At 32.8% G+C, this 24,831-nt stretch overlaps 1 protein-coding gene across 1 annotated transcript in view; it reads right to left on the bottom strand.

Moving 5' to 3' along the window:
* Window positions 1–1,244: 1,244 nt before the first annotated feature.
* The window catches only part of LOC106113385 (transmembrane and TPR repeat-containing protein 1), a 68,282-nt gene continuing 44,695 nt past the window's right edge, over window positions 1,245–24,831 (bottom strand). The window contains exons 3-15 of the mRNA XM_013306113.1: window positions 8,580–8,757; window positions 8,343–8,416; window positions 8,107–8,244; window positions 7,125–7,301; window positions 6,641–6,830; window positions 6,183–6,304; window positions 5,496–5,660; window positions 4,755–4,868; window positions 3,702–3,845; window positions 3,094–3,293; window positions 2,725–2,890; window positions 2,528–2,651; window positions 1,245–2,382 (exon numbers count right to left, since the gene is read on the bottom strand). Of these exons, the coding sequence (XP_013161567.1) occupies window positions 2,014–2,382; window positions 2,528–2,651; window positions 2,725–2,890; window positions 3,094–3,293; window positions 3,702–3,845; window positions 4,755–4,868; window positions 5,496–5,660; window positions 6,183–6,304; window positions 6,641–6,830; window positions 7,125–7,301; window positions 8,107–8,244; window positions 8,343–8,416; window positions 8,580–8,757 (2,161 nt within the window). The 3' untranslated portion in view covers window positions 1,245–2,013. The remainder of the gene's footprint in view (window positions 2,383–2,527; window positions 2,652–2,724; window positions 2,891–3,093; window positions 3,294–3,701; window positions 3,846–4,754; window positions 4,869–5,495; window positions 5,661–6,182; window positions 6,305–6,640; window positions 6,831–7,124; window positions 7,302–8,106; window positions 8,245–8,342; window positions 8,417–8,579; window positions 8,758–24,831) is intronic.

The raw sequence follows: 24,831 nt of genomic DNA, 5'->3' as shown, positions 1-24,831 counted from the left end.
AAGTGTCCTTCAATTTGGTTTACAGTCTACATTTTTACAACAAAAAAATTTATGATTGAATGTTAAGAAAAAATGGTAAATGCAAATGGAACATGAAAATTGTTTATCTGCCAAAAAATTATTACACTAATTTAGAAGAGCTCTGTCTCTTGATTTAGTCATTAGTGTTTTTCAGAAGAGAAGCCTTCTTTTATCTCTTAATGCAATTTCGAGCAAGTTGTGACATAATGTGTTGACAAATACTACAATTTAAATTGAAAGATATTTGGTGTGTTTTTGTGTGCGCGTGTGTGTGTGTCTTTTTGTTTGTATGAATGTGTATTTGTGCTTACTTTTTTCTATAATGTAACTGTAATTTAATTTACTGAAATAAACAAAATAACAGTGGTAGAGTGGAAAAAATGGTAGACGTAGAGTTGGAATATTAGAGAGTTTAAAATTTATTCGTTTGCGGGATGCCTAATATTTTTTTTCTTTCTACTTTAAAGCTGGTACCACATATGTACAATTTAAATATTATGTTCACTTGTTGTTATGTAATATTATATCTGTTTGCCTTTAACATTGTACATTAAACAATCCTAGACCTCCTCGTCTACAAAAAAGTTTTGTTTCAAAAAAATATGTTCATTGACACGAATCACAGGGAAAAAATTTGCTTTAGTTTGTCTAAATAGTTTTATTAGTTCCTGTTATTGTATGTGTATGGAATATTTATAATGAAACAATATCTATAATTCAATGTTTTATTATCAGTACATTCAAAGCTTATGCATGTGCCTTTAGGTTACACTTAGTATTATTATTTACATCTTATTGAAGTAACAGCAGCGTATGTTCGCACATTGATATCAAGCAGTCAATCGGAAAATGATTAATGTATCAGAAAAATTACAAACATAGTCTTTATATACTTTGTGCTAATGCTGATATATAAAGCAATTATAAATAAGCATTTTTTTAATACATATCTTAACAAAACAATGTTTTTTTAAAGTTATATAAAAACGGCTAAACACTCACGTAAATTCATCTGGTGGCGGCACCGACTATTTTCGAGTCCATCGGGGACCCGCTCATGAGCGACGGGTCGCGTCTGCAAAATAATATCAGTACCACACATCATGATGAAGGTACTGGTATTCTTTCGCGATGGGCTGGAAACTAGTCGGTGCCGCTACCGGACCAATATACGTGAGTGTTTAGCTGTTTTATATCAGAGTATTATAATGTCTCACGAAAGTTTGAATAAATTAATGGATTTTTTTTCTAAGAAAATATTTACTGTCAAAAATATCACATAGGATTGACATTAGTATGTTGCATATGTTGACAAGTTTTTGAAAAATAATATCGAAATTCATTAACTGAGTATCAAACAAATATTTACTACTTTGTGGAGAATAGCTAGTGAAAAATAAAACTAGGTAAAATAAAGAAAAGTCTGAAAGAGGTAGGAGTTTTTGTAGAAATTAAGAAAATGGTTATCATGAGAGCGATTCTTTGTGTACATGAGTTGTACCTAATGTTAGCGTAAAAAACAGTGCACTTTCATAGAAATACACCGACATTTTCTCTGTCAAAAATATAACTTTTCTTTTCCATTACTACAAAATGTTATTTTTAAATTATTTTTATCTATCTAATATTAAATTTAGATATTTCAAAAATAGATATACTAGTATGTCACTAACAAAAATCTAAGTAATCTCATCCGTACCTATTTGAGAATTTAAATCTTAAAAACGATTTTGTACATTAATATTTTCGGAAGTTTCACAATAAAGATATTAATCTTTATTGTGATCAAATCTTTAAAGTGAATAAAAAAAAAAGATATTAATCTGTTTACGAAATATCTAAATTTAATTATAACCTTAAATAAGTTGCGATATTGTCGGCATATTTTTACAACTACCCTCAATTATGTGAGACACAGTATATCATATATCAGTAGCATCACTTCAGTCATTTACACAATTCATCACATTAATAAATTAAATAAAGCTTAATTTAAAATGTTTTGATAAGAATATGCTCCGATAGTGGGGCTGTGAACTTTGGTATTATATTGTCTTTGGAATTTTTTTCTTTTCTATGCATAGAACACTTTTTACCTTTATGTCCGATTTCAGATTTATTATGTATTGTTTTAATTTGCGATGTAATTGATGGACTACGTTTTTTAATTTTACATGTTTTAATATTACATGATGCACTATTTGTTTTGCCACTGCTAAGATTTTCTTCTTTTACACTCTTTTTGATCGTGTTATCTTTACTATTTTCAAACAACGGAGGTTCTTTTCGAATCTCATCTCCTTGGTTGACTGATCCCACTTCGATGAGTAGCTGAGTATGGTCGAAGCATTTTGTTGATTTCTGATAAATGTAAGTTTATGTTTGATTAAATTTTAAAATTTACAATAGTAACAAAATTATATATAGGACTGAAAAGTGACTGACAAAACTAAAACTCAATTTCGGACCTTGTGCTGATGAAAATTAGGTCGTATTTTGTACTTACTATTGGATTTACCGCTTTACTGTAGATCTGTACTCGTCCCTCTAATTCTATCTTAAGCCGCCAATCTCTAAGATACATGTGCGCCGCAGCCGTACTGGGCCAGCCTCTTCTCCATGTATGCCATCTAAAAGTCCATACATTAATATATATCATACAAAATATATAATTAATTGTAATTTTAATGATTAATCTCAAACCTTGTCAAAAGTTGTAAAGTCCTCGACTTCTGTCCTTGCCTTCTGAGCATCAAAGCGGCTGATCGATATGAAATGAGGTCGCCTCTAATCAAACTTTCAATATTTCGAGTTTTAAAAGTAATCCGCATCGCTTCTAGGTAGTACTTTAATGCTAATCTTAAAATACCTACAGGAATAAAAGATGCTTTAGAGCGCCACATACTAAAATAAGATATTTTACCTTAAATTTAGTTCTAAAAATCTTCAACTTTATCAATTATTTTTTAAATAATTATTCTGATTTTTATAAAATGCTTTCGTTCATAATACTAAAACAGTTTATTGATTTTCCTTTACGAAGGATTCTAAAATAATCAAGTAAGAAATAACCTTTTTCTCGTAGCCAGTTTCCATATAAAATGTAATATTCCCAATTATTAGGTTCCAGTAGTACCAACTTTGATAAAACCTTTTGCTTTTCCAGTTCGGGTATCATCGTGAGAAGCTCAACATGCGCCTGAACGAATTGTGGCCGCAACATTACACATTTCTCAAGCATTTTTATTGCCATATTTATACGTCCACTCTTCCTATAGAAAAAATATATATATGAACTTGGAGTTAATAGTGTTATAAGCGTTTAAAGTAAATTATTAATAAGAGTAATTATTTTAGAGACAAAAAGGACCTGTTGTAACTTGGTTAGTATAAATAAAGCTAAACCGGTGGTGAAATTGCAGCGTTAAATTGGTTATTTAAATTAATATTATTAATAAGTGATATGCAATCTTTAGTTTTAAATTACGAAAAGTAAATATTCATGTCTTTTCTAGATTTCAATAGAAAATACGATAGAATTTCTAAGACCTTTAAGAAACCTTATATTTGTTTTCTATGTTATGCCTCCAAAAAAAATTGGTAGTTTGTAGTAAGGTTTCATTATTGTAAAGTGAATTCTCACATCCTGAGAAACAAACGTATAATTACTTTGACATTACTTGTACAACTTCCCGAGATTGTAGTGTGCATTGACGTGGTGCTTGTTGTATTTGATGGCCTGCAGGAAGTGGTGCTCCGCGTTCTCCACGCCGCTGACTAATGTGCCTAGGTTGTTGTGGGCGCTCGAATACGTCGGCCATAACCTGATTACGGAAATTGCAATCATTATACATACATTGTATTTGATACTGATTGAAATATAATTTACAAGGACAAATTAAAGATTAAATAAAATAATATAAACTACTATTAATTTTACTAATATCATAAATGCGAAAGTTTAGATGTACGCAAAGATGGATGTTTGATAAAAGGTATCTCTAGAACAGCTGTATGAATGTCGCTGAAATTTGGCATAGATGTAGAAAATAGTCTGAAGGAACACAAAGTCTACTAATTGTTACTTTTTAATTTAGCGCCGTTGGTGTCGCGGGTGACGGCTAGAGTTTACATAAACTCCAATTACGAATATTTATGGATTATAAAATAATCTTATTGTATAATAATTAGCATTAAGATTATAAATAAAGAAAACAGGAAAAATAATTGCTAAAATTTCTACTAAAAATTTACTTTTATTAAAAATAAATCGCAATTAAGATATATTTTATACGATTTAAAATAGCATGTAAAGGCGTGTGGAGGATCGTGGGTGCGCAATGTTCTGCGGTTTCATCGTTTGCGGAACGGACCGAGCTCATATTGGTATTATCGCTTTATTAAATAATCACGCTGGTTTCTTGTGAAAATTATTTCGCTTTTGTTGGTATACAACTTATCCATATTACTACGTATTTATGTTTTCTCATAACATCATTTACAAGTTAACTATAGCTAGACTTACATCTTTAAAAAGTTTACTATTAAATTGCTGGTATTAAGAAGTTACCAAGTGGTTTTTGTTTCTTACAGTAAAATTAATTTTCCTTTTAGACGATACAAGTTTGCACCATACATAACCCACAGAAAGTTAATAGAAACAGTTTACTAAAACTTCTCAATATCTAAGCCAAACAAAACAAAATTCGATAGTAATAAAACAAAGATTTTACCTTAAAGCTTCTTTGTAATGTTTGATAGCGTTGTCTTGCTGCTCAGTCTCGCGCAGGAAGTTTGCGAAGTTGTAGTGCAGTTTAGCGTTCTGCGGCAAACTCACTAAATCCGACCTAAAACAAAAACAAACAAAATACATTTATGTGGTGATTTAAAACAAAATCCGCGGGACCGTGAAACGTTGTGAGGTGTAAATCGCGGTAAGCGTTTCGCGCAACGCTTAATAATGTGACGACGTAATAATGTTATGTTTATAACAGCAACGGCAAGCTATTAAGAATATTACTTAAATGTGTTAATTAAACAGTTCATTTAAAACATATATACACGTAAATAAATATATTTATGGTAGAGTTAATTTAGGACAAAAGTAACTGTGAAATATGCAAAATACAGTTATATTTAAATTTAATATTACGATCACATGTTTCGTGAAATAACATTGCCTTTTGCGACTCCAATGACAGTTTTTGTCGGTATAATAAAGATGATGCGAACAAAAACCTGTCAGTTTATATTTTGATCGAGTTGACACATGTCAGACGAGTTTTACTTATGATCATTTGGAATGTATTACAATTTTATTATTTGTTCATTTTATTGCGAATATATAAATATATTTTACCATTTTTATTTATTACGATAATATATCAGTTTTCAACCTTTTTTCGTAATAGACAGGATTTTCCACAATAATAGTTTCGCTAAAATAGCGAGCTTTAAGAGAAAAAGACGAATACCTTAGTAATGTTGCTCGATCTCTCCATTCAATGTTCCTACGACAGGTTTTTGCGATCCCACTGCCACACAACACAGCTAGACCCACGACCAGGAACACTTTAGTACCAGGCTTCGAGCACCACATTAACTGGACACCGTACGCCGTGATTATCACACTGCCGACACTGTTACAATATAAAGATACGTGAAAATGTTATATCAGAATTATGTTAATGATTTGCTATAGTTAAAATATAAAATTTTATACAAAATAAAATTGAAAAAAAAATCTCACCAACACTAAATGATGAATATAAGGAACTGTTAAAAAAGTTAAAAAAAAATTAAACAACAAAATTATTGCGATAAAATAAAACGTAGGTTTAATATCATTCTTCGTTTCGTTGGAACAAATAATAATTTTTATTTGTCCCAGTGAGAGCTATGAAGATAAAATTAAATTAAGGTGAAATGAAAGATCAAAGTACCGCTACCACTTATAATCTTGACAGCTTCATATATTTTAAGTTATATCTTAAAATAACTTAATACGAGTCACTTTATTTTATGAAAAAATTTTAAACAGATAAATATAAATAATGTTTTTTGAGACATTTAAACAAAATAAAACTTAAAGAATTAAATCAAATATATTTAAACATAAAAAAGTGAAAAAAAGAGCTGTAACTTAACTATGTAATAAATACCTGGGTATATAAAGCACTCGTTCGGCTATAACAAAGCCAACTGTGACAAGTAAATTTGAGGCCGGCACAAAAGGTACGACAAGTAATAATACGCCAATGACAGCGGGCGTGTGCCGGTGAATCTGAAAATGTTACATTTATTAAAACAATTCCAATAGGGTTGACAGAACATTCCAATAAAATCATGTTCACACACAAACACACAACTCAGACCAGTAACTCACAGCTAGTGCTAGTTTTAGCGCTATCAGCCCTGGGCAAGATTGCTATGGTGCCGCCTTCTTCACCATGACCTTGAGGTTAATAGGGACGCGAGACTGTGCTATTCGCTATCCTGTGGTGCCCCTTCCTATCCAACGTTCTCAGTAATCCACGAACCGAGACTTACATACCTCAATTTGAACTTTATGGCATCAATATGACTCAACTATGAATTGTGGAAACTTCAATAGATTTACCTCAATGTCAGCTATACAACGATAGCACAGAAGTAGGAGCGCGCCGAATGCAGCACACGTAAGGAAGTTCCTTGGATCCCAGCCGCTGGTGATGAGAGGCACCGAGCCCATCTGCCAATCATGACTCAATGTCCAGGGACAGAGAAGCAACCACCAGTTGAAGGCAGCCAAGTAGCAGAATGTCATTAATCTAAAAATAAACGAACTCAACAGACACATCATGACGGTAAATGAGATAATTATATGGATATTAGGATGCAATGGTATCCGATATTTTCATATCGGATACCATTGCATCCTTTACTAAATAGAAAACTTTTAGACCGTTTTTTGGAGGTAATTTTTAGTACTTAAAATAAGCAAATTGTATTAGTGAATACTTCGTGATAATAATTAAATAAAGATTGGAATTTTGGATGGAATTTAACTTTTTACTAGATCTATAAAAAAAATTATTGGTAAGTCTGTATAACTTCAAATTTACCTGACAAAGAAGCTAGGATGGAAAGCGGCGGGATTATCCTGGGGAGAAAAGGAGGGCCAGGTTCCTTGCAGCAGCGCGAGTCGCAAACATATCAGCAGTGCCAATGACACTAGTACTTTGAACGTCCGCACCGACAGCCCCGTACATTTCTTTTCTATCTTCCACGAGGTGATTGACCTAGACGCGGAATAAATAAATTATTCATTATTGGAATTACCTGACAAATAGTCACTGATAGGTTAGAATTTTGATGTACTAGAATTATTTTGAAGTAAAACATACGAAATGTACACAATGATAGTCGTAAACCTGGTCTCTTTATAACTGTTAAATTGTTCTTTGAATACTGTTCTAGTTTTGGTGATATTTGTACTACTACTATAAAGCCACTTTCTTAACTTATTAACATTTTCACTGAATAAAGTTAACACTTTTGCATCGCTATTAATCAAAACATTTTTAATTAAGTTTTGAAAGAAATCCATTAAAGAAAAGTTTAACGAGAAATCTCCTTCAGCATTTGTATTGTTTCTGAAACACATTATACCACGACGGCGTTGGCGAGTCGAGACGCGGCGAAGGCGAAGCCGTAAGATAGAAAGCATGTGGACCAATGAGAAGAGAAAAACTTTAAGACATTCGCAACAATGGCTTTTAGAAAGCTTCTAACTGAGGAATTTTCATTAGAAAATGTGTGTTACAAAAGAAATCCGACTGAATAAGCAATGTACTTTAATTTTTTAGAATAAGGATCCGACGTGTTTCATTTCAATAGGTCTACAATTATTTTCAACATATTTATATTTTTGCTTTTATGACTGACTATAATATTACTATAATAGATAGTAAGCTAGAATGTCAAAAGGAAAACGCATGTACAGATAGATATTTCTTTAAAATAGTGCTGTGTAACAAAAAATAAAACGTAGCGTTAAGACATAAAAGTATAACGTCATTCTGATGCTCGTAACACCAATCTTACCTCTTCACGAATGGCCAACATCTGTAAAAGTCGATAGCGATGTTTAGCACCAATATCGTAATGCCCGTCTCCTTGGCGAGCATGCTTAGAGCGCCCAAGAATACGCTCAGCCATACGCCTTTCTTTCCACTAGTTGGTCTACGGAATAATAGGGATTTTAATATGTTTATTTGATTATTAATGTTACATTAAATAACTGACCATGTTAGTTGTATTTTACTAGTAAATTACCTTACCTATGGTACACTAAAAGTGATGAAAGAAAAAATATGCAGGCCAGCACGTCTGCTCGTCCCACTACTCCAGCCACCTGTCAAACAAAATAACATATTTAAAATCTTTTGGCTCACAAAACTTAAACAGGATCGATTACCGTAAATCAAAATATCACCTTACTGCATTTTGAGCGTCAAATGATATCACTAGGTAGGAAATAAATGTCGTCGACTGTACATACAGCGTGTTCAACTTACCGCTTCAGTGTGTACAGGATGTACCGCGAAGAGTAGCGCAGCGAGGGTGGCGAAGGGTCGCTGCAGACGTGCTACTGTGACGCAGGCGCGTGCAACCAACGCGCAGCACGCCGCGTGCAGGCATACATTGCATGCGTGCCACCACCACGGCCGCAAGCCCCACAGGGCGTGATTCAATCTGACAGAAATTATGTGACCTTAGTACTTAGTTACAATTCTTTAGTACATTTTAGATATTAAAGATTAGGACTGCATCAAATGGAGGTCTCTGCCTACCCTTCTAGATTACGGACATGAGTTATGTGTTTGTTGTTGTTGTAGTTATAAATACATCTAATGTTAAGTGGTCTAATGTAATAAAGTAACAATATATGACCAATAGTAGCCAAATTTCCTAATAAATAATCTGCAAATCCTCGGGCAGGTACGTTTGGCGTTGTTCATTAACAAGTCACAGTCAGATTAGCCCTACAACTAACGGCGTTGATTTGCGAACGGCATTCCTTACGCATTATCTCTGAGTTATGTATTCGAGAGTATATCAAGACATTTTTTTTATAACAGAAGGGGCAAACGAGCAGCGGGAACACCGAGGTGTTTAACCATGCCCATGGACATCAGCAATACCAGAGGAACCGCAGATGCGTTACCGGCCTTTGAGATAGTGATAAGCTCGCTTCTTGAAGGACCCTTAATCGTAGCGTACATATTGTTTGTAATTTAATTGAACATTTAAAAAGGAAAATAATCGTTACACATCACTTTTATGCTGCAGTTACTTCTTTTCGAATAACACATCTTACTAGTATCACTCCTTACTAAAATTATAAATGCGAATGTTTAGATGGATGGATGGATGGATGTTTGTTTGAAGGTATCTCCAGAACGGTTCAACGGATTTCGCTGAAATTTGGCATACACGTAAAAATAGTCTGGAAGAACACATATACATATTAAGTTTTTTTTTAAATTCCGCGCGGACGGTGTAGGGAGCGACATCTAGTACATAAGTATCACGAGTAAAAATCATAAAAGAATTTAAGTTCGTAGAATCATTGTAAATATGTGATAAAGTACCACAAAATGTATACTATAAAATAACAGAACACTGTTGCTTTGATGTTTGGTGTATGAACTGCAATGTTTATTTTGTCTAGTCTAGTCGTAGATTAAATACGGGCATAGATTGACATCGCGGGAAACATCAAATACAAATGTATAGCCAGTCTGTCTGCCGCAGTAGTTATAGTAAAGTGAACCAGCATTCAATTTTAATTTAAAACACAGACCGCGTTCATAAAACATATACATGAAATATATCAATCAAATTCTCAAATACTTGTAAAACCGGACGAACACACAAATATTATTCTTTATAGACATTAGTTGTTGAAAGCAAATTAAATTGAATCGTTTATTTGTTCAAATGCGAATAATTGTGTATTGCATTAAAAAAAAATAACTAGTGGTCTATGTGTTCTTCCAGATTATACATGGAAAATTTCGTCAAGACCCGTTGAGCCGTTCTGAAGATACCTTAAAACAAATACCTATCCAACCATCCATCCATACATGTAAACATTCACAGTTAAAATATTAGTTAGAAGTACGATATCAGATCTTTATTTTTTGAAAATAGAATTGTATCTCCAACTTACTTAACAACTTGATTAAAAGAAATGCATTTTTAGTAGAATTATTTTTTTAATAAATTTTCTTCCCAACAATGACATTATGATGAAACGAAACGTCAAATCCGTTTCCATTGAACGTCCCGCACCGTCACCGCGCCGACCGCGCCTCGACACTGCCTTTATACTTTACACGGAGACGTTCCTGATTAATGGAACACTTCTGTATGACGACAGCACTAAAGACTTCTCAAATATACTTTAGCAACTTACAAAGAGTTGTTATGCATTGTAATGTGACTTTTATCAGAGATATAATTCAAGTTTTTTATGTTTTCATATTTTAACTCAACAGACATTAGGTTATAATATATCATACAAAAGAAGCTACATTAAACTATTAGAAACAACGAAACACGTTACTTAATCAGGTTAAAAAAGGGAAGTAAGTAATCAGTATAATACTGTCTCTAAAAATTCTTGATTATAAGTATAAATTAACTTGGCTCTCAAAGGAATCACTCAAAATAGTTCAACTAACTTTGAAAATTAAATTAGTGGGATCTCTAAATCAATAACTTACGCAGAATCGACACTTAATATTGACATTAGTATAATGGATATGTTAATTTCAATTATTTTACACAATCTATAATTAAATCATACTCATAATGTATACTCCCATAGCGTTTTCACATCGACTTAAGTAAAATTGTTATTAAATAAATAGAAAACAGTCGTAGTTGAAGACGGGAACAGTTTTGAAGCGCAAACTATTTATTTAACCAGTGTAAACTCCCGCCATGACAGAATCGTGTTTACTTACACCAAATCCACTGATGTGTGTTTACATAATTATTCTATGCATATATATGGATGAATTTGTTATTTCGTAACGTTCAAAGTTGGTTATGGAATATGTTATTTTATCGGAAATATAATTTATATTTAGTATTTAGCGAATTTCATTGTTATTAATGATATTTTAACAGTGGTAGAGCCCGCTTTAACATCTTCGCACGAATCGGCCCGGCTCGCCCGGTGAAATACCACGACCACACAGAAGACAGGCGTGAAGTGGTAGCAATTCCGCGTTTCGTTTGATGAGTGTGCGTCCCGGAGGCCAAAATTAGTCCTCTTTCCCTTCCCACCCTTTTTTTTATAAGGAAAGGATGGGAAGTGGAAGTGGACTTTCCGGATGAGAGGATGCATGGGAAGGGAAGATCTTTTCTTTCTGTGCATCCTCTCTTCCGTCGATTAAAGGTAGACAACGCATATGCAATTGCGTATGTCTATGGGCAACGGTTACTTCGCTATTTTAGCGACTTCAGGTGGTCGCTCGCTCGTTTGCCACCTTATGATATAAAAAAAAAAATATTGTGTTAAATACATTTCAAGTTATATATTATGTTATTAGGTTTAATATTGCAATGTCGTTAATTATGTTTACACGTAGAACATAGTTAACTTGATAGATAACATTAGCTGTCGCCCGCGACTCCGTCCGTGTAGATATATAAAAAACTTAATTAGTGTAGCCCACATCACATCCATCTAAACGTTCGCATTTCTAATATTAGTAAGTTAAATAAAAAGCAGATTAATTAAATAAATTCGAAAAAAAGAATAAATGGTATCCTATGTCCGTCTCATGGCTCTAAGCAACCTCCTCACCAATTTTTAACCACATCGGTAAAGCCGTTCTTGAGTTATAAATAGTGTAACTAACACGACTTTCTTTTATATATATAAAATAATATACAAAGTACAATAAAACTAGTAAAATAACATTTTGTATGTGATTTTAAAGTTTCTTATCTGTAAAGTTCTTGTATTTTGGCTTACACGACAACTTGACCTCGGCACACAATGTTTTAATGAGGTCTAGTTCTAACTGGAAAGGAGGACATCTAGCACATATAACGGGTCAAGAAATTCTTGTAACTGCATACATATATATGTCAGCAAATTGTGTATGCTCAATTAAAAAGAAATAAAAAATATTTGTCATACAAATTTAAAGAAAGGTACGCGTCCATTGGTCAACGCCGGACGCAACGCATGGATTAAACAAATTCGCTTTGTCTTTCGATGGGGCAGCGCGAATGATGGCAGCACTATGTTAAATCATACAAAGCAAACTAAAAGCCGTTGCGTGCCGTGCGTGCAGTGCGTCGGGCGCGGTACAATGGACGCGTACCTTTATGTCTTAATTTTGTCTGTAGTGATGTAAATTTCAATCAATAAATGGACAGTTTGCTTAATTAATTTAAATTAAAAACACCACTCTGAACAATATTCGCATCAAGATAATATAGGGTGTCCCAAAAGGTTACGTACATAGGAAGGGGGATGATAGGGGTGGTCACAAGGGTCACAAGAAAAATAAAATAAAAATTCGCCTCTGGGTATTAAAAAAAAATAAATGACATTTTTTAAAAACTTAAAAATTTTACACCTTCTGGGGCAATTTGACCTTTGGGACACCCTGTATACAGCGTTGAATATTTTACTTGGAATTTAAAAAATATTTCAGAATTTAAAGTTAATCACAGAGTATTTAATAACTAATTAGTAGACTCAATATGCGACGAAAATCCTGATAATATTTTGTTACTACAGAATAAGGAATGAAAAGCAAAGGATTAGTCATTTTTATTTGGTAGGCCGGTCTAAATGTCCGCAAGGGATGTAACATGTCCGCCTGATTGCTTTTTAATAGCCACTTACGTCACCGATAGCGCCCGCACAATCTATATACGCCTTAATATCTTCGTTTCTTTTACGTGTTTCCATTTTTCATCTTAAAGCAAAGCTTCGTTTACTGTATATTGGATTTTACGTCGTAAACTACGTCCAACATTTAACGACCGGCTCGTATTACACTTAAAAACATTAAGTGCCAATAGCTTAATACTTTAGGGTATGTCTTGTGATATATGAAACTATAAGAATCAGTGATCCGATAATTTTTGAAAGCTTACTCATATAATAGTCTTCTTTCGTTCTATAACAGTTTAGTGCTAATATTTTTTAAGTATTTAATACTTCGATAATTTAACTAATAATACAATTCTGAATTTTTGGATCGTTGGATGAATGAATATTGTTCAAAGGTGTCTCCAGGACGGCTGTATGGACCTCGATAACATTGGACACAGATGTGTCACATTGTCTGGAAAAACCCAAAGAAAATTATCTAGACAAAATCAAAACAATGCAAAAATTAAAAACTTAAAAATAATTTAAATCAATTTGTAGTCGTAACTTTTCAATGCTGTTCTATAATGGCTCATACATAAAGTCAATGTATACTTGTGAACTACGACTATCAATCGTATCGATATCGACATCTTCTAGTGACACTGGGGGCACAGGGGCACGGAGCGCGGGGCCACGGGGGCACGGGGGCACGCCACACGGGCGTCCGCTTGATTGGTTTTTAATAGCCACTCACATCGGTCTCGATACCGTCCCGTACAAGCGATCTCACTTTCATATCTAATTTTCTTCCTTGTGCTCAGTTTGTAATAGTTTCCCAGGTGCAATATCCGTGTATTGCAAAAGAAACCATATCGAGATTTTGTGGACATTTTTGTTAGGTTTAGAATGGCTTGAACTATAAATTTCATAGTTTAAAAGAAAGCTAGCATTTATTGCAGAGCCACATTTTGCAATTGGAAATTCGGAGAGTAAAAATTAATTAACAAAAAACCTCAAGTACATAAAGTAAAGTAGATAAGGACAGTTAAGAATTGCTTATGTTTATTCGCGTCATTTATCATATTTTGAATTTACACTAAGAAAATAATTGATATGTTATGTTATAATATATGTCTTTAAATATCAAAAATATACTATCACAAAATCAACAAAGTAAAGAAAGAAAAGTGTATTTCCTTAACAATTTTATGTTAAGGAAATACACAAATGAAAAGTAACAGTAATGGGGAAGAAAGTCAGATGTATAAATATGAAATAACTGACATATTTGCATGTTCTTTGTCGAGACGGCTGCGGAGCTTGATAAATGATCCGCCGCCTGACGACTGACGGCCACTTTCTCCACGACTAACAATTGTTGGGTAACTATGCCATTATATTGGTACAAAAATCTCTAGGAAACAAAATCTCTAGATTATCACATTTGGAATTAATAAATACGAATAAGCGATTAAGAAGTATAGCTATTATAGATAAACACAATAAAGCAACTAATCATTGTTGTCCCAAAAATACGTCTAGCCGCAGGTAAATACATAAAATATTTACGCGATCGTAAAAATCGGATGCCGCGAATAAGTTAACTATAGAAGCAAAAGTGTAAAAATGCAAGTTGGCAAGCCAACGAAATATATTACAATCAGTTTTGGCACAAAATTTTCTCCTCGGCACATAGTAAACAGGATGCCAGAAATCGTCCGCAACGATTACACTTATACGGTACAATTTTTTATCATGATTTACAGTTATTGCCCGGTAGAGGGCGGGGCGGTACCTGAACATTTATTACGGGGACATATTATTTGCTCCGACCACTGTTTTGTCACCTCGCGCTATTTTGCTATTATCGTTATTTGTTACTACCATTTCCTTAACGTGTGACTCCCAACAGATGAACGTAATATTGCGTTTTGTAATTAAATTGGCACATAAAGGGGATAGTTATTTTGTTTGTTTAATAAATACAATGGTATATAACATTAAACTATTATTAAAAATTATAATCTTACCGAAAAGAAAATTGGTACCTTTTATTGTGGACGTAAAATAGATATTAAAATTTACGGCAGCGTTGATACACGAAGAAAGAATGAAGTTATAAAAGAAAATTTCACCATCTTACTTTTAGGCTAGTTTTAGAAATTTGCCAAATAAAAAGCTAATTTTATAGCAGAGATAGCAATTTACATTGAAAGGAAAACAAACATGTCGTTAAGCTAATTGAAATAAATATTTTCAAAAGAAAAGATTACGTGTGAACTTAGTATAACGTAGACTTCCACAAAAATGGTATGTAACTACTATGTTTACTAACTAGTATGTTTCAAAACAAGTGTCACCACAGTGGAATTATACGATTGGATTTTGTAGGTCCATAGAAACGTTTTATGTGAGAAGGTCGTCATTAGAAGCCGAGACTGTTATCAAAGAGCAAGCGTTCACGACGCTTGAACTAAGAATTATACCAATTTCATCGAGCATAGCGCTCGCTTAAACTACACTTAGCTTACAAACATTTTTAAAGTAACTTGTGAACCTAAATTAACTTAAATTTTCTTTATGTCTTTGATATAAAGGATTTTACGTCGTGATTTCTCGATTTGATACCAAACACTCTTAATGTAATTTTTGACTTTATATTATATATAATAATTTTAATGCTTAGAAAAAATGTACAAAATATTTTAATAAAAAAAATTGAACTGATTTCGCGTCTAATTTCATAAGGAGTAAAAGAATTCACAAATATCAAAATCTAAAATACGAAATAATGTGTCTTAAATTCTATTATAACTCTCAGTATCTTGATAGTCCCACTATCCAGAAGAGGCAACGTACACTCAACATTAATCATTAACTCTAAAATTATTTATCATTAAATATTACCAAGTAGGGTCATAAATTGATTCACCCTTTTCATAAACACAATTAATTGTATAAAAGTTAACTATACAACAGACTATTATTAAAGAGGCTTTGTTAACTTAAGGCGGTACATACAGACGACCAACTTATGCCATTTATAATGTACTCGCCCCACTTCGGATGTAAATAAATGTTTGAAGGTTTTCCATTCACAACTCATATAGCGCTTAGAATTATTCAAAACATTAAAGATCCTTTAACTGTGAATGTCAGGAACGTTAATGAAAACTTTAACTATTAATAAATAAGGTTATAAATTTTTTTTATTTTTTTTATAAAATATTAGCAGATTTTTTTGAAAATTTACTAATATTTCTTTTACCATTCCAACTAAGCTCTAGGCTTGTGCTAGGATATGGTTTACGACAATAGTCGAATGGCGGGATTCGAAGCCCCGACCTCGTCTTCCGAAATCCGTATCCTTAACCATTAGGCTATTGACGCTTTAAATAAAATAAAGAGTGGGTTATTAAGAGAAAAATCTCTATATAAACCTTATCGTCATCTCTTTCATTATCTTTGACAAAACAGAGATAACGATATGTTTTTAACGGGGATATTGGTGTCAGAAATCAACGGTAAATTAAATTAGCCATAATATAAAGTATATTAAAACTTCTCACATAGAGTTATAAATCTAATCATTAATGCAAGAATAAATAAAAATTAAACCAGAGGTGTAATAAGAATTTACCATTTTTAATTTATATTAACGCTAAATACTAAATTATGGACAAGCCTTAAAATATAAAATATGTTCGTCATTTTGTTTGCTTTATATTAAAAATATGTTTACAGTAAAACAATTTTAAATTTGTTATTAATTAAGACTATCGTTTAATTTAATAAATAACGCGACAATATTTTATCTGCGCGGAAACAAATTAATTAAAAGCATCGTAACACAACCCTTGTGATAGAGAAACAACGCGCTTTGTTAGAAAAACAAAATCTAGGTTATACTAACATATTAGAAATTCTATAGCAAACTTTTTCTAGACGGATTAAATAAAATATTTTATTTATAGCTAAACTAGCTGTTGCCCGCCTCTCCGTTCGCGAGGAATTAAAAAAAATATAATTAGTAACCTATGTGTTCTTCCAGATGATGATCTATAAGTATGCCAAATTTCATCGAGATCCGTTCAACCGTAAGGTACCTTCAAACAACATCCATCCATCCATCCAACCATCTAAATATTCGCATTTATAATATTAGTAAGATATTACGATACGATACGAAAACTAAAACTAGTTAAATTATAAATCGTGTTTGTTTTTCTTATCTCATAAGGTTTTAAACGAGCTATCATCCACCTGGATTCATTTAATAAGGTAAGCAACCGCTATATGTAGACATTCATAAACATTGACTACCTTTAATCGACAAAGGAAACACAGAAAGAGGATATTTCCCGGTACTATGCATCCCCTTCTCTTTGAAATTCACTCCTCTTTCTTATTATTTCCTTATAAGAAAAGAGTCGGAAGGTAAAATCATCACGGGAAATATCTATTAAAGATCAAGTATAAATCCTGCGTACGTGATCTCTTGGAGTAGTAGCAGTCCTCGTAGATGGGGGCTCAACATGAAAAGTTTAGTTCGGCTTCATGACGTATGTGCCGTACTTTATTTCGGCGGCTATGTGTAATTTACAACGCTGCGTCTGTACGTTTGTGACGTGCATGAAAAATTACGCACGCGCTCCAAATCGCTTTCTGATAAGATTGAACGAGTTACTGTTTACGGTATTTCATTGTGGGGACTGTTTTATGTTTTTGTCAAAAGATGTCGCTGTTAAGTTAAGCGGCTGGTAAACAAATATGTTTGAGAAATTATTTGGTTTTTCTTATAAGGTGGAATATGAGCAAGCAGCTACCTGAATTCGCCGAAATAGCGAAGAACTGTTTATAGACATTCGCAATTACAGATGCATCCAACATTTTCTTCTAAGAAAAGGATGGGAAAAGAGCGTGCAGTGGATTAAAATTAGACCTTCGGCACGCCAATATATCAGAATTTAATCGCGCTATTTACAGATCTCGGTTAGTAATTTCTCCAATCAAAAATCCAAAACGATTAAAATCCAATTTATGACTGTCAACAATTCACGATATAAATTAAGCCCCAAGCTTTAAATTTAATAAGTTACGATTCAGTGATTTTAATTATGAATATAAAATATATAGTTGAATCTCATTTAAAAATTTATCCGTCTTACCGTTATCTCCAATTAAGCTGAACGCTGTAATTAGCAGTTATTATCGTTTTTAATGTATTAATTAAACGACAAATTGCGTTACTCCTAAGGTCTTAAGAGTTTTATTTTGAAAACATCATGGATTTTAATACACAAAATAAAAAATAAACATAATTATTTTGTCGCAGTAAAAAAGAATAATTAAGCCTCTTGCGTTAAGCATCAAGGTGGCAGACATAACTTTGATATAAAATATTGATAGATTGTTGAAAATAAAATATAAAAAATGTTTGTTTTAGAAGAAGCCATTTTAGACGAACATAATCTAAATTTAACGATAAACTAAACGGGACCGCTCAATTTGGAAGTCCCTTCAACATTTTTACGGTTTATTTGTGGCGGAGGACCGACCTCTTAAAACCTTTCTTGGGTAATTGAATATCCGCAGAATGTAATACCTTTAAAAGTAACCCAATTTCTGGGTCGAAGTCGTACGTTACACATGTCATCATCGTTCATTTCATTCCTATCGTTTCATATTGTGTAGCCAAACAAAAGAAAACTGAGACATTTTAAACAATGTACTTTGATATTGAAGTAAAATATTTACAACTTTTCATCCGTAGTTGCGTCTGTCTGTATTTAAAAAAAACTTTCTACGCGCTTTTGTAGACTAATCTATCTTTATTACAAACATCTAAATCTGTTCAGTCTTTGCATCTACATTTTTGCATTCAATGTTAGTAGGATTATTTGATTTAGTGACGTCACAAAACATGAAATCGAACAGCTTTTTGTATGCAAAAATTGTATTATATATCGAAATGTTTATATAATAATATTAAAGTGTTAGGGCTTATTGTAGGTAGGCGTAAAGGCTCGATTCCAGGCACATGTCCCCCGGGTTACATCGCAGCAACAATATTGTATACCACAACCCGCACGGCCAACGCTTTCATAACTCACAGAAATCCATTGCTCGGGATATTTCACCTACGCCGTGTTACGGTTTCTAGCTAACAAAGGTCATTTATATATCCTAAGGGTACTCGGATAGTATCGGACGCCTTGTTGTGGAGTATTTATTTATTTAATGAAAATGGTATTAAAATTGAGTGAACGATTATGAATTAAGAGTCATAATAATAATGTTTTTAAATAAATTTCAATTATTTTGGTTTGTCATCTTAAAATGTTAAATTCGACTTCATATCAGTTGTATTGTTTATTGTTGAGTTGTTTTGCGGATCCTTGCAACATTTCCAATGAAAGTAAATACTTATAAAATTCATATTTATAACTTTAAAACATAAAATATTTTTGTGGTAAAAAGTCGCGTGATTTGCAACAGTAAATGGCTACGTACAGAAATATTATTTGTGCCGCGAGTCGGCACTGGCAGGCACGGCGAATGACACTTTGCCAACAAAATGACATCCTAAATCTATTCAGTACGTTAATGTTGCCCCGGCGTAGGGCAGCCGCCTTCGACTCCCCTCCCCTTCTCCCAGACAGCCTTACAGTCTGCCAATTTACACATTTTTGTCACGACAGTAAAATTACTATTAATTTTAAGGCATTTAAATAGATATGAAGTTTGATATTTTACAGAGAAATTAACTGTTTTTATTTCATTGCCTGCTTTTATTTAGTTGCACAATATCGACATGATTTTTATACCGTAATTTGAATTCGCCGTAATTGCGAAGCGATCGCTACCCATGGACATCCGCAAACACAGAAGCGTAACCTTTAAACGACGGAGGAGGAGGACGCACAGAAAGATGATATTACCCCTTCCTATGTATTTTCCCTCCGTGAAAACCACTTCACGATGTACTTTTGTTGTTATAGTAGTAAAATATTCAAAGAAAAATACAGTATAAGTAATAATTTTTAATCACCTCTTTTTCAATAATAATATCTCTACGATACTTTGAGCTGGAAATAAATGTTAATCTGTACTTCACTCTGATTATACTTGTATCTTACCCTACAGTTGAGTTAATTTGGTCACTTTCATTTAATATATATATATATAAATTAAAATATTATTATTTTTAAATAACTATAAACAACTAAACCGAGTGGTTTGAAATATCAAAGCTGTGTTGTGGACAAGGAAACAACGCTAAATAATTTTGTTGTCCATTTGCGGTTAGTCCCGGACCGCGTTATATCCTTTGTGGCGAGAACAAATAATGCTGAGAATTTATACTGTTGAAAGAGAAGTCAGCGGAGAGTTATTAAATTAATTTTCAATTAAATAACTTTAAGCTACGGTTAAAAGCAAAAGTACGTTTACACACAACAAAACAAATTTAGATGGCTACACATCAAAAGAGAATGTTTTATCGTATCGTATAATGTTTTTTTGGTAAAATTTAAATAATGTTCTTGATAAATTAATTAATAAATTAAATATAATATAATAATTTGATAAAAATTGACATATAAGCACTCGCCCTGAAAAAGAACTCGCGACGGGTTCGAAACGAATCAGTGCCTTACGGGAGTTTAGACGTGAATGTTAGCCATTTAAATTATTTTACAATTTTATTATGTTTACAAAGTTTCCATTACAAATGTTACGTTTTTAATTGTTTATTTAATTTTATCACAAAGTATATTAATATAATATGTACTTAGTAAATAAAATATTGAGTTTTGAACAATGTTTTATTAAGCCTATAAAGGTATACGTTCATAAATACCGGAACAACGTTTAATTGGCAATGACACCAAATTAATTTGTGTATTCGAGAAACATGATCGGTACAAAACAATACCCGTTCCGTAGAACACCGGCCAAGCTGCCAACTTGTGTCATTTATTATGTACCTGGCTCTTGCCGATGGTTAATAAATATTAAATTTATTTGAACGATCGAAATTGTTGAGCTCCCCTAGGAAGATGTTCGTATTTAAATTAACATTTAAATACGAACATCTACTTACATCATACTATATAAAACTTACATTGTTTAAGGGTTTAAAAGCTACATTGTTACTAATTTGATACAAAAATCTTTGAGAGAAAAATCACATTCATATCGTAATGGAAGTAACAATAACAGATGTCTATATGTCACTATTTCTCTATAATCTATGTTCATGTAAACAAAAGAAAGGAAAGGGGATGGAATTGTATTCCATTTTTTACCTTTTTATGAAAGATCATTTGACGCTTCAACTTTTTTAAGGTTCCGTGAAACAAAAATAAATTGGGGCAAACCGCGAGTGCGGGGTTCTCAACATTTTTTACCGCCTCTAGCCCCGGCGCGGCGTGACAAATGATCCGCAGCGTGACACGTGAAGGCAACTTGCTGTAGGCGGTGCCTCTAGTAACATCATTTCTTTTGTTGTACGCTTTTTTATTAATCGGTTATTATTTCCAGGAAATAAAAACCAAATTTTCGTTTACATTTTTTTTTTAATTTTTATAAATAAATTTTATTCTCACACTGTATTAACACTGGATAAAATCAAAAACTTACAAATCAGATCAATAGGTTTCGTGGGAACGAACTTATGTTAACGTCTTGTCTATATTCTGCTTCTAACTCTAAAAACTTCTGAAACGATGAACATTTTAAAAGAAAATATAAATTTCAATCGTCTAAACATTTATTATGTAAAAGCAATAATAAATTTTATATGAATTGCTCAAAATATTCCTCAAGAAGAAGGTTTTAAATAACAATTGCAAGATATTGTTATTTCCATCGCTAAGTACAATTTATCGCTTCCATACAAACTAAAATATTTGAAGCAATAGTAAAATAAATGAACAGATCAAAAGAGTATAAAGAAATAAACACAACATTTATTTACATAAACGCGGTGCCGTATTACGAGAATCCTTTTCTATTTTTTTATATTCGTATTTTGTAGACATATAAGTTAAATCCGGTTCTCAGAAATTAAGCCTATAAATTCATATTTGGAACCATCTTAAACTTATAAAAGATTCGTTATTAAAAAAACAAAGTTATTAAATAGGTATAGATATTAGAAGTTACGTTCATCAGGAGATTGATGAATACAACGTAACTTTTGCAATATGGATGCGAATCTGTAATTGTTGTTTAATTGTTTCACTAAAGTAATGTACTTTATCATTTCTTGCGTGACAGTATACAATAAAATGCGACTGTGAAGAGTCGGTACCGAGGGGTACGGAGCGAATGCCTTACAACGCGCATGTCACTTATAAGGAAAACTTTTTAATATAACATCTATATAGCCTGAAACTTTTATAAGTCTGTTCATGTCTTAAACACCTAAATCAATAGAATTGTATATCTTTTAAATGTTTGTCAAAATTTAGTTTTTCAAGTAAAGCGTGTGTTTATGAAATGGGCTGGTAGTAATTATATTTAGAAGTAAATATAAAAGTAATAGCATAAAATAATGTATATAAGTTGTTTGATTGCATGTGAACTTATATTTAGTCAAGTAATAACATAATGATAGTTTTTAAAATTATAAAGACACATTGTAATTAATGTTTCACATTAATATAGACTCCCGTATATTCGTTCGCTCACTACTACTAGAGCGTCGGTGGCTCAGTGGTCAAGCACTTGACTTGCAATCTGCAGGTCCTGGGTTCGAATCCCGCCATGTACCAATGTGTTTTTCGATTTCCGATTTACATATGTACATTTATCCGACGTTCTTACGGTGAAGGAAAACATCGTGATGCAACCTGCACATATCTGAGAAGTAATTCAAATATATGTGTGAAGTCAACCAACCCGCACTTGGCCAACGTGGTTGACTATGGCCTAATCACCCTTAAGTTAGGGTAGGCTCCGAGCCCCTCGGTGGGGACGTATAGTGAGCTGATGATGATGATGATGTGAATGGATGGATGGGTGGGCTACACTAATTAAGTTTTTATATATCCACGCGGACGGAGTCGCCAGCGACAGCTAGTTTAATAAGACTAATGACTAATAAAATATTAAATTCGTGTAATCTTGGTAAAATGTAATCTTTGCATCAACTTGAAGTTAAGTTAATTCCCATTACTAAAATCAAAGTTTGTATCCTTCTACCGAATTCTAATCTCAACTTGAATACTAAGATTTATTATAAAACAATTTATAACTAAGATAGGACAAGGTTGTTTCCAAATCGAATAGAAAATTACAGATTCCGCCCAAATTTAAATTTAATTATCTATCACAAGTATGAAGGAGTAACACGACTCTTTACGGGTATAAAATATTAATACTGAACATGGATTTCTAAGACCAAAGTCCCCGTTTAAAACATATCATTATATTATCTCTGCTTTGTAATAACGATATATTTTAATAAACAGATTTTGGTTTTAGAAATACACACTGAGTGTAACATTTAAATAGACAATGTCACAGAAACGTGTAGTCTATTGTACTGATCAAGCGTATTGTGTACGATTATGCTCGTAAAGAAACAATTGAGACATTTCGTATTTCTATTGCTCAGAACAATTTGCCGCTCCATTGACGTTGAACAGCGCTCTTCGCTGCAAAAACAAAATACACTATCTTTCTCAGTCATCCCTTTATATTTGCACATTTATCTTTTCAATGTAGTTAGTGTACTAAGATTTTACTTTTTGAATTGTTGAATCTATTCACAATATGAAATATAGCTTAAGATATTACTTCTTATCTTACTAATATTATAAATGCAAAAATTAATATGGATGGATGGTTTGTAAGAAGGTCTCCGGAGCAGCTAAATGGATTCTGATAAAATTTGGAACATATGTAGAACATAGTCTGGAACAACATATGGGTAACGTATTAAGTTTATACTAATTTCGCAGGGATGAAGTCGCGGAAAACTGCTAGTTTATAATAAATTAACATATAGATATGTGTCTTATGAGAAATAAAGTTTTGCTTCTGAAATACCTTATTGACAATGAGTTATAATTTTGTTAATTAGGAAATCCTTCCTCGAACATAGAAAAGTAAGAACCCTCAGCAGTAGGTAGGCAAAGCGGTAAATTACTAAAGGAGTTTAAATTAACTTTTCAGGTATAACATTAATTAATTACGGGTGTAGTTACATGAAGGAAATTTAATTAGGAATTGTTAAAACAGGCCTCATTTGGCCCACAGTCATGTAGCCGGGGGTAAGGGGGAGGGGGAGTTACAATCGCAAACTCAAGTTAATGGAATCTCACTAATTAGAGATTAACTTTGCTCCTCGCATTTCGTATTGTGTCAAATCTTACTGCGACTGACACCAAATGTCACCTAAACATTTTGAATAATCTCGCGCCAAGTCACTGTTATAATAACATTTCGATATCCCTTTAATGCTCTTTAAAAAATAACTGATTCGGCAGTGGAAATCTACGGTTACAATCCCTGTATAAATCTATCGTAATTTCTGTTATTCTTTGTCAAAACAAAAATACCAATACGTCATGTCATATACGAGAATTTTGTTCTCAGAAACCAACAATAAAATATAATAGTAGAATATTAAACATCAGTTAAGTACATATGGACAACAACTGGCCATAAAAAACAGATTTCCAAAAACTGAAAAAAAAGTATAGAAAGAAGGTAATATATTTTCCAAAATATGACAGTGATCAGTCGCTTAACTTTTAACTTCTACGCGAGTGGCTTCAGGGAAAAAAGGGTCGCGTGAGCTCCTTCATTAATTAAGTGTGTGAAAAGAGCGCGATGACGGCCGCTTGTCGGCCCCGTGAATGATGGTAATGGATACGCTCTCACCGAGAAATATGACGCACACCTGA

The sequence above is a fragment of the Papilio xuthus genome, unplaced genomic scaffold (assembly GCF_000836235.2).
Source record: "Papilio xuthus unplaced genomic scaffold, Pxut_1.1 DF828258.1, whole genome shotgun sequence".
Lineage (NCBI taxonomy): Eukaryota > Metazoa > Arthropoda > Insecta > Lepidoptera > Papilionidae > Papilio > Papilio xuthus.
This window is presented reverse-complemented; position numbering and strand designations above follow the sequence as displayed.